This window comes from Anoplopoma fimbria, chromosome 1 (genome assembly GCF_027596085.1).
Source record: "Anoplopoma fimbria isolate UVic2021 breed Golden Eagle Sablefish chromosome 1, Afim_UVic_2022, whole genome shotgun sequence".
Taxonomy (NCBI): Eukaryota; Metazoa; Chordata; class Actinopteri; order Perciformes; family Anoplopomatidae; genus Anoplopoma; species Anoplopoma fimbria.
Window position 1 is genome coordinate 4758632 of NC_072449.1, and position 11926 is coordinate 4770557.

The 11926-nt window shown below is 41.0% G+C and overlaps 1 protein-coding gene across 1 annotated transcript; it reads right to left on the bottom strand.

Moving 5' to 3' along the window:
- Window positions 1–6932: 6932 nt before the first annotated feature.
- On the bottom strand, window positions 6933–8366 carry lpar5b (lysophosphatidic acid receptor 5b). Its single transcript, XM_054602778.1, has one exon. The coding sequence runs from the start codon at window positions 8195–8197 to the stop codon at window positions 7301–7303; it is 897 nt and encodes a 298-aa protein (XP_054458753.1). The 5' UTR covers window positions 8198–8366; the 3' UTR covers window positions 6933–7300.
- Window positions 8367–11926: the final 3560 nt, after the last annotated feature.

Sequence of the window (11926 nt, forward strand, 5' to 3'; positions counted from 1 at the left end):
TTTTTTAAAGCACTGCTGCCTGCAGGGGAGGCAGCTCTACAAGGACGCTTTAAGGTTGTCCAGACTGTTGACGACCTAAAAAAAAAAAAAAAAAAAAAAAAAAAAAAATATGTCACAAGATGTTTCATGTGCTCAAAAAAGAAAACAGCATCCGTGATCACAACGACCTTCAGAATCAGAATCAGCTTCATTGGCTCCGGTTACTTACGCTCACTGGTACACAGAAACAGACAAACAAAAAAAACAAGGAGCTCCAAGAAGAAATAAGGATAAACATTAACTATTTTGTACACAGAAATATAAAATGCTAAAGTACTTCAGTGCTGAAGTTACATCAACTATTGTGAAGAAATTGTGAAGAAATTGGGAATTTTTCGCGTTGTAATGGAGGCCATGTTACAGTTTGGTTTCCTATTGATTTTTATTCTTGAAGCTAAATCTGGAGTCTGCACTGGTCTCATTCCAAATCCATTTATGATACTCTGCTGCAGAGTGCCGAGGTGCTAATGAGTCTCCCTCAGTGCACCTGGCTGACATTTTCCCATAGTGGGGCATATATTAGCTTTTGTGTCACTGAGCAGACTTACAGCCAGCCAAAGTCTCACGATGTATTTCAGGCACTTTGCAGAGATTTATGAGTTACAGATAATACAGCAGCATCATTGAACCCAGAGCGCTCCATGATCGATAACACAAGTATGGTTGTTTTCCCAGACTCAATGTGGTTGTCCGTGCAGTCCTTTCACAAAAGACCAATATAGTTTAAAGATCATGTTCTTGTCTTGCCTCTTGTTACACTGTACAGTTGAGATGCAGGAATATGGAAGTCTGTTTCTACATTTATCTTTCAGCTAGGGGGGAAACACATCCACACCCTAGAATGTGAGACACAGTTTGGTGTTGGGCTTCTTCTTTTTTCCCCCCATCAGAGCAGGCCTGGGTGGAGATCCCTCTGTGCACAGCGAGTGTGACAGATAGAAAAGCACACTCATGCATCTTAATTTGATCATTTACTTCACACACACACACACACAGAGAGAGAATAGAGAAACCATCTTCTCCACAGCTGAAAGCCACTGGGGAGGTGTGCTGTTATGTGGTGTGTTCTCAAAGAGAAGTGTGTGCTTTATATGTGCATGTGTTTAAACATTTTTACGTTTTTTTCCTCTTTCAGAGGAATAGATTTTAGACTTGAGATTTGCGAGGGCAGGTCAAAGTCAGGTGGTCGCCTGCTGCTGCTGCTGTAGTTGTTGTTGTTGTTCCCATCATCCTACTTCCTGTCCAGAGTTGCTCGTCATGTGTCTTCAAGCAGTCAACCTTCCTCCTTCTCTTATCTGTCCCTCAACCTTAGAGGTCATTTTGTCTCAACGAATCAACCTCCCGTGTTTCCATTTGTCCTGTTGTTCACCCCTCCCTCCTTCTCCTGATGCCTCCATCTTTCTCCTCATATATAGACATAATCACCCTACGGTCACTAAATTCTGATCTCTCCATCCACCCCGGCTCTCCGGTAAGTGTGTGTGTGTGTGTGTGTGTGTGTGTGTGTGTGTGTGTGTGTGTGTGTGTGTGTGTGTGTGTGTGTGTGTGTGTGTGTGTGTGAGAGAGACACAGAGTGCAGCACCTCCGCATACTCCCACTGACAGCTGGGCCGGGGCTGGAGGGGGAGAGGGGAGAGGAGGGGGGAGGAGGGAAAGCAGGGGAAAAGGGAGGGATGAGAGGAGGTAGAGAAAGGCAAAGAGATAGACCATCCACCATCCGCCCCCCGGCGTTTCCCCCGCCGGCTCTTTCTGAGGAAGCGGCGGCGGCGCTGCTTTGAAGCCGCCTACATCATGCCGAGGTCTGAAGCTGCGAGAGAGCCTTCTGGTCCCGTTTGGCCTCACCGGCAGGAAGTGGGCCAGGAGTCGTCATCTGCTCAAAGCCTCGCTCATCTCTCAATCTCATTACTGAAAAGTACAACAGTAGATACTAGTTCCTCTCAAGTATGACAATGGAAATCCACGTTTCAAAAACTTATTTTTCATGACTTGGCTTTACTCAAAAACTCTTCTCTTTTCCATTGAAGCAAACCAGTGATTTTGCAGTTTTAGTCCATTTATTACTGCAGAGCATGCAGTTGTGTTTCAGAAACGTATTTTCTGCCCTTCCAGGCATCGATTGTGTTCCATTCATGTTTGCACAATAGGTAAATCTAAAAGCTTCAGTCTAGAAATCCATCACAGAGACAAAGTGAGATTGTCAAAGTTACATAATTATATTGGCATAATGTAATGTATGTTATTCTGTACTTAATCTGCATTAACAAACAATGATAATGTTTAAAAATGTGTCCCCCCCACCCCCAGCCCCTCTCCAGTCTAGCTGCCCTATTTATCTAATAAAGCCAATAAGGCTAAAAAAAAATAACTGGAACCCTCATCCTACTAACATATTCAACATATAAGCCCTCAGAGTGACCTGACCCAGCCATCACAGAAACTATCAGATTACAAACTAAGAAAAAAAACATCAAAGAAAAACATTATTAGTTGTGTTATTAATGTCATCTGAAGAGTAAAAAAAAAATTTAAAAAAGTTTAAAAAAAATAACTTTCATAAAATAATAATAATGAGCATATTTATTACATTACATTACAGTCATTTAGCAGACGCTTTTATCCAAAGCGACTTACAGGAAGTGTATTCAACATAGGTATTCAAGAGAACTACTAGTCACCAGAAGTCATAAGTGCATCTCCTTTCTTAAACAAGCATCTTAAAGCATAAACCAGAGCAAAAGTAAAAAAAGTGCAGAGGCAAAATTACTAAACGAAAACAATAATTGCAACAGACTAATATGAATACAATAAGTGCTACAAACTACTACAGAATAGGATAAGTGCAGTAGTGCAGAGGCAAATTACTACAAAAACAAAATTGCAACAGACTAATATGAATACAATAAGTGCTACAAACTACTACGAATAGGATAAGTTCAATAAGCAACGAACTGCAACAAGTGCAACAACTAATACGAATGCAATAAGTGCTACGAGGAAGGCTCAGGGTAGTACTTCTTGAAGAGGTGAGTTTTCAGCCTGCGTCTAAAGATGGGCAGCGACTCTGCTGTCCTGACGTCAGTGGGGAGTTCATTCCACCACTGAGGGGCCAGAACGGAAAAAAGCTGTGTCCGGGTGGATCGGCCGCAGGGACCTCTGAGTGACATTATTAAATGGAAACATAAATATGGTTATTTTGCAAATGTCTCCCACTTTATGACTGACAGAGTCCCACTACACCCCTGATAGTGTGTGATACTCATGGCAAACACCATCTATCTGTTCTGTTATGAATCTATTCTATTCAATTCTGTTGTATCTATTAAAACTGCGGATGCGGATCTGGTATTCACAATTCGTATTTAAAAAGCACTCATTAAAACAAAAAGCAAAAGGTATGAAGTCATTCATAACAAATTGATTGACAAAGTTATGAAAAACTGGAGTGACAGAATAAAGCACCGGTGAGATATGATAAAGTTGACCTTTGGAGTCTGAGGGAGTCCCAGTCGGTCGTATTTAGGATTACACAACTCAAGCAACATTTAAAATTGTCCTAATTATTTTTAGTTTCCTACATTTCATCTGTATGGAAATGAATGGAAACCAATGGCTGCAGCAAAACAGTGGGAATACATCCAAAAATGCATGCAGTGAAAATATTCAGGAAAGATTTAAGGATACCAATCGCAAAAAAAAAGAAGCAAGAGTTTGACATTTTGGAGAAATGCTCACTTGGATAGTATGATCATGAAATTTATCACAGCTGATTTTTAGGTTTGATGTCACATGAAGTTTGGGCCTCTGACATCAGTCTAATTGAAGCTACTGACTAATCAGCTGGTATTTATGAGACATTTCCTGACACTTTGACTCACAGTCAACGTTCTCACACGTCTGTGATGGCTCTTCTGAATCATCCAGGTGCTTTTTGAACCCAAATCACAAACTGCGGTTTCGATTGAAAAGGTTTCCCTCTTAATTTCTTTTTGCCTTTTGGATAAAAAGCAAAAGTGCAGTCCAGTGACCGCTTATGTATTTTAACTGCACCCTCATGTCACATTGAAAAGAAAACGTTACACCGGTTTGGGCCAAGGTTTAACTGCCCATTTCCGTCTGTTCCAATGATCTCTGGGTTCTCTCCAGGCTTCAGACGATGGAGGATTGTTGTTCCTCTGCTCTCTCGTGTCTCCTCTGTCCATTCAGGAGCTCAGCATTTTGTTTTGGTCTGTCCCCTTCTTTTGTTTTTGCTCTACTTTTGGCTCTTTGTGCTGCCCGACTCTCCACACTCACCAAAGCTGCTGTTGTCTTTGAATAGCAGTTCTCCTCTGGTCCAGGGCAGACTTGGCTGCGGCTCAACAGGCTTGTTTGTCGGTCTTGGCAGCGATGCTTGCAGACCTGAATGTTCCTGTTTTTTTGCCGTGTATTTATGTGCAACTGTTAACGTTTGTGTATGCTAGAGAAAAGACGGTAGAGAGAGAGAGACTGTTTGTGTGCGCATTTCCTCTTTTTACCCCGGGGTTTGAGGGTCAGCTGACCGTGACACATTCACACCACAGCCAGACCCTCCCCAGTCCCTCCAGATCTGGGATATCAGTCACTTACAGACAGAGAGCTCTAAACAAACACAAGCTCGACCTTGATACACACACACACATAAATAAAAAAGGTTATACAGAGGCAGAGAAATCCGAAAAAACACATTGAAAAGCTGCATGTAGGCAGCTTGGTTCTAAAACTCATTTTTCCCCTATGAACACAAATCAAGCCACTTTCAACCACACGTACAAAAACAATCTGCTCCACGCTGAATAAAAGCTGTCGTACACATAGGCCGTTCGGCGTTGGGCGCCAAATAGCAGCGAAAATTAATTTGACTTTATGGCCTCGGCAGAGTCAGTACAAGACTGAGCAAACAGTGAGTGTGTTAAGGCTAAACATCAACACATGGAGGGGAGGCTGTATAAAGTAAGGGTTGTTGTTGTGGGGGTTTTCTGTTCAGCCTCTCAGCATTCAACCTTGCTCCCGTAGAGGTCACAAGCAAAGGTCACATAAAACATATATGGAGCAGCTTGAGGGGAAACCGCCTCCTCGCTGGTCTCCAATTTATGAAGGGTCATGAAAAAGTAAGATCTGATCTGCAGCATCCACACAGATGACCTGACTTTATTACGAAGGCACAGTGTTTAACACATACAAATAACTTGTTTTTTTATTTAAACTGTCACTCAGTCACTAAATGGACAGCACGTGTATTTCAGTTAAAGTTCAGACCACAAATAGGGGGGGGCACTGAAATGTAGGCTTACGCACGAAAACATTCACACAGGATGAAAGGAGTGGTTTCTGTGGTTCGGTTGTGTTCCATCGACGACTCTAGATATGAAACAAGCACAAAAATATGATGTATGAGGTGAAATGGAAGGTGTTATCTGATGAAGCGTGTCCTAATTTTCTACAGCAAAAAAGAAACGTCTTGACTTTACATCTGGAATGTTTTAAAATCTAGATCCTTTCTGGATCAGTTTCCCACAGATGTCCCTGCATTTGGCAAAAAGCTGTTAAGACTTCCGAACAGAGGCGCTGACAAAAAAAACAAAAACACAAAAGCCCCCGCATGTCAGGATTTATAACCAAAGACACACGAGAGATGGAGCCAAATTAAAAGAAGATCTAACAAGGATGTAGGAGGATTATGTCTTAACCCATAACACGTACATTTTTATTATTATTATTTATATTTATTAAGTTTGTCATTTCAATGTTTTTATTGAAAAGATATTTTATTTTTAACTTCATGTTTACATGAATAAAGTTTGATGGATTATGTCGACTTCCACATTTATGCCAAACTGCTGCTTGAATTAATTGTTGTTTTCTGTAAAACTTCATAGAGCAATTTTGTGGAATCAACTTATCTTATACCATTAAATCAACTTATGCGTGCAAGTTGATTAAACTGTTCCAGGTTTTATTTTTAGACCCGTTTCAGAATGAGTGTATTACTGGTATTCACTAAACTCTAAATGCTTTTATGAGTAAACCCTTGTTTTGTACTGTGCACGAGGACGCACCTACACTCCCACGAGCATGTGGTTCACGTTGATTCATGCTCTGCAGCTATAGTTGGGGGATGTAATGCTCCATTAAACGTAGTGATGCACTGACAAGGGCAGTGAAGAGATGGACTACAAAAACAACTTTGGAAGGGTTTTTTGAGAAAGTAAATGTATTTCAACATGTTTGTCGGACCTCAAGGACGCACACAATGTGTTTCGGTGACAAACATTTAATGTAAACAAGAAAACTTTCGATTGTTTATAAGAAAACTCAACATAAGTTTGCAGAGAAACAAGAATAGAATACTTCCCAGCATGCACAGCTTAAGGGTTAAAACTCGAGAGAACCTTCTTTCTTTATAAAAAAAAATAAAAATTCATGATTGTAATGGAAACCATAGTACCCATGATGAGGGTTTGTGTTAATTTCCAATCACAGCTGTAGTGCCATTTGGGTCAAATGGAGAACCGATACCTTGAGCAGAGGTTGCAACAGGAAAGAAAGTGAATTAATTATTGTGACTTGTTTTTGAATACATCTGAAATCTATTAAATGTATTTTGCCTCAGTTAACTCACATTTTTAATCAGTTTTAAAGTTGTGTAAGATGCATCACATGTCAAAAAGTAAATGATTAATAGTTTTTTCTATACATTTAGGTAATTTAGGACTAAATTGCTGCTCCCACTGGTTGTTTTATGTTATTGTCCCTGTTAAAGCTCATGCAGCCGACTGAAGGTAATACAAATCTAAACAGGTCAGTAAGATATATTTATAATCATGGCAACGTGAGGAGGTTTCGGTGCCTGCTGTTTGCATTTTGCAGCTCAGATGTGAACTGAAAAAAAACTAAAAGTTGTTTCAGGTGCAACGTCTTTCCTGTTAACAGATACGAAACAACAGATTTGTGTCAAACATGCATGCGGGGAAAGAACAGCGACTGAAAGTCTGTTGCACTTTGAAGGAAATTTAAATATACATCTCTCCGTTTCAGGTCATCTAACGCTGCTCTGTGGGAAACAAAAAAGCCAATGTTTCGTTTTTGGGGGTGGACCATTATGACAAAGTTATGATCAATCAAAAAAGAAACATAATTTTGTGAAAAGTGAGAAATTTATTCCAAAAAAAATGTACAATAATTTAGTTTTTCCAGCTTGTGACTTATATGTCACCTATCCACACACACAAACACACAAATGTCCCCGTCTACTCTCTCCAACCATCTCTTGCGCCAGACGTATCCACATCCTCTTTCCTCCTCCAGAAACCGTCAAAGGAGAAGTAGTACAAGAGAGGATCCAGACAGCAGTTCACACTAGCGAGGCATATCAGCGGCTTGATATAAGGTCTCCAGCTTTTAAATAAAATGCAGAGGGACACGGGCAAGAAGAACACGGTGAACATCATCAAGTTCATGGCGAAAATCAGCATGACGTTTACCTTGTTTTTGATCCTCGCAGACTCATTCAGACGGTTGGTTAGAGTCAAAGACACCAGAATGGTGGACACGATGTTGACTGCCAGCATGGTGAGCACCAACACGGGCTGAACATAAGCCATCGCTGTAATTGGAGGATGCCTGTGATGGAACTCAAAACAGCTGGATTCATTGTAGATGTTTAAGAATCGTGAGAAGTCCACACTCTCTGGGATGTTCACCACCACCACGAAGAGCCAGACGAGCCCGACAGCCTTCCAGGCGTTGTACGGGGTCCGGAGATGGCGTGACCTCAGAGGATAGACCACGGCCAGCAGCCTGTCCACGCTGATGAAGGTGATGAAGATGGAGCTGGAGCGGATGTTGTTGCGAAAGAGCATCGTGATCCAGATGCACGCCATGTCGCCCAGAGGCCAGGTTCCTGTGGCGTAGAAGTAGACCCTCATGGACAAGGTCAAGACGAGCAGCAGGTCTGAGATGGCCAGGTTGACCATGAAGATGGCGCTGGGGGATTTGAGGCTGTGGTGGCGTACCAGGATCCACAGGGACACGGCATTCAGAGGCAGACCCAGAGTCATCACAGACCCGAACACCAGAGCGTACGCCGTGCTACTCATGTCCTGCTCCATTCCATTTTCATAATTTTTCCAAGTACCGTTGAGCATGTTCTTACTTTCTGTGAGAACTGCATGAGTGCAGGCGGGTGAATGCAGCTGCGACAGAGACCATAATAACCCCGCCTCCTCGCCGGTCACATCTAGCAGGATCAGTGTGAACAAAGGGTGCTGCTACATGTTGAAGTGGCTGACAACGTTGAAAACAGGAAACAACTTTGAGAAGGCGTAGAAGTCATTGAAGTGGAAAAAGAGACTGCGTGAGAGTTTAAAAGGCATGGAAAAGAAGTTTGCTAAAAACAGAACCGTGTGCACTGGATTCGAAAGTCAGTTTTGACACAAGGGTTGCACGGATCCCTTGTTCAAGAGGCCTCTTAACACACCATCTGTACTGCACTAGAAGATACACGCTGTTGAAATTCCATCTAAAACTGGTAATCATGCTAATTAGAGTGTGGCCATTAATAACTGGCCGACCAGGGAAGAAAAAAAATTACAATTATGTGATTTTGATGTCTCATATGGCATTTATCCACCTGTGTGTGCACCGTGTTGGATGACTAATGTGCTCGTGTGCTTATGTTGGACATACCTGTTGTACACTACAGTGTCTCCAGAGAATGTTAATGACCTAATTACACTAATTACTCATTTTTGTAGAGTCGCAATCCACTGTCAACTCACTGATACGCACAATATTAATGAATACAAATTGGATATTAAATGCATGAATCGTATTAAGAGAATACAAGTCAAAATGTTCTGAGGCAAAGTACGTCCTACTTTTTCAGATATCTGAATAATTTAATTGAAATGCACTTCAATAGAATTCAAAAAGAAGTTGCAAGGAAACACACAAGGCCTCAAAACTGTGAGGAGGTGGAATTCCATTTCCGAAGATTTCAGAGTTATCAAGAATGCTGCATGTCTCCCATCAGTACCTGCCTTAGGAGGAGAACAACACTACAGCCACACTAGCGGCTCTTTGCGTCCGTCAGCTTCTTTTATGCTCCCGCTTGAGCCTCTGCAGATGGCGCGCAAGCTCCGAGCATGAACGGAGGCGTTTATACTCTGTGCGCTGCATTATTCTCCGAAACGCCAGAGGGCATACAAAGAAAATGAACTGTGAAGAAACAAAAAAAAGTCAGCAAGTGTAACACCATAGACTGTAGGAGTATCCTGGTAAAAGGCCATAAACTAACCTCGGCAATGCTGAAGAGGAATTGTAATCAACTGTAATATTTTGGATTCGTAGGCAACTTTATTGCCTTTGTACAAGCTCTGTAAAGAAAGAAGTCTAAGAACTATGACATGCATTTGAAAACAGAGGTTGAACATCCTTTAAACAATTGGATTTGGTTGCAAAATATATACTCAAATGTAGATTTTTAAGACCTCCTGTTTTCTGAAGCATTTAAAAATAAATTGGCCTTCTTTGCAAAATTCACAGATATGAAAACAGTGTTTATATCAGCCAACTATTTGGAACAGTAACCTGCTCAAGCGCCAGGTAACCTGCGGCCGCATTTACCTCATTTACTAGCGCAGCCTCACTATAGCGAGTATAAACTACTCTTAAGTTTGGTTTATGACCCAAATGTCTACTAAAATACTGGAAAAAGAAAATATAAGGAGGATGCTGATAGATAAAAACAAAAGTTAAGGGATCACCAAAACTATTACGTTAAGTTTAATGGGAATCTATTCAACAGTTGTTGCGATACCTAACTCATAATAAGGACAGTCATTAGGATTGTCTATGGTGAAAAGGTGAACTGATTTATTCATGACAGATTTGAGGGGGAGGGATTCATGACTCATAATAATCCATCGTTTGCCCTCAGCTGTTTTTGAATGGAACTTCCCCGTACATGTCACTCTTGCCTTTAACCACAGCATCTATTGTGCCACCAAAGCAACTACTGTTTCTGTGAGGGTTGCTACTTTCACCAGAAACACCACAAGGAACATCACAAGAATTTCTCAAGTCATGACAGATTCAAGCAGCCTGGGAGCAGAAGAGATGATAAAAGTGTGTGAGCGAGAAAGAGGAAGCGAATGCAACACATCCTGTAGTAGCTGCTTATTTGCTATAAACAAAGAGCAGGAACACGTTATCGTTTTTTAGAAACCACACTCACAAGGTGCTACCCCAATTCGAAAAGGTTGGGTATTTACAGGAAGCGGATTTGCACGCCATCTGACCACCTTCTCATGTGTGGCAATGCCACACAACTATAATGAAATGTCGGTGAAAGATATAGTCAGAGGGAATTTTTTGTGTTCGTGGCCACTGATGTTAAAATGATAAAGGATTGTTTCCTGCTAGATTATTTGTTACACAAAGGGCAGACACTTAAAGAAAGAAAAACTTGATATGTGATTTGATGAACCGTCGGTCAAACAAACTCTTACCGAAGGAGTCGGGAGTAAAGTGAAAACAGCTTTTCCCATCGAGGATAGACTTCACTTTCGTTCTTTTCTCTTATTTTCAATAAAATAAATACTCTCCAGTTCAGAGACAAATAATGCTATTGCAGCATCTATGCTACCTCTTTGGGAGCTCAGGGTCACAATTGCATTACTTGAGCTCCGACATGATTGATTTTCGGGCGATTTGTGATCCCGCAATTCTCGCAAGATCTTGTGACATCTCAATAATCCAGCTGCCGTGCAAAGTGTTACCAACACTGGTAACAGCAGCACATCTTGTTCAGCAAACACTTGTGACTTGTTTTTTTTCCTATTACATGTACTTTTACGTTTGCAAATACACCACTTTGCGGCACTGACAAGAAGGCCTGACAGGAAAGCTAAGTGTTTAGTAAATGCATGTCTGCGCTGTCAGAATGGAAAACACTATAGTGCATGGACCGAATGTTTGCATTTGATTTCTTCAAAGGAGTAGTTTGATATTTTGGGAAGTACAGATTTGAGGATCTATACCACCTTCTGCCGTTTAGCTTAGCTTAGCATATTGACTGGAAACAGAGGGAAACAAGCTAGCCTGGCTCTGTCCAAAGGTAACAAAAGGTCAAAATACACCTGACAAATAGACAAACGAGATATAATGTTTTATTTAATAAGCTTTAGGGGTGCTGGTACATTCTGAGCAGTTGCCCTCCGTTTCCAGTCTTTATGCTAAGCTAACATAGCAGCTTGCTCCAGCTACATATCGATTTTCTCATCCAACTCTCAGCAAGAAAGAAAATAAGTGTATTTCCTAAAATATCAAGTTAAATTTTTATATTTTTTATAATCTTTAAATAGATTCTGGATACCTCTTGATTTATTATCTATTTGTATTTGAAGCCACATAACAAGATGCACTAAAGTCAATATCTGGAATACATGTTGACAACACTGCATACTTTCATTATTATACTTATTTTATCCACTGCTTAACAGAAATAGCAAAGCAGAAATGACACCTAATGTATTGCTTTTTCATATATAACTATGGTTTCAAGTGTAGAAATACAAGGAGAAAGTGAAGTGTTTGTGTGCAATCACACCAAAGCAGCAGCCACCAAACTTCATGCCTTTCACCTTATTACTCAATCACCAATCTACCACTTATTCCTTTCCCTTCAGCCTCTCTCAGCCATAACCTTTTGAAAGATTGAAATCGAAATAGCTGCTGTAGTGACGGCAATTATGTGCTTTTGCCCAACTCGCACAATTAAATAGAAAGGTGTGGATGCAGATGGCTCATCAATGCGATCGGGGCACAGGAGAGCCTAAATTGATTTCTCTGACAAATGAAAGGATGCCGTTTTC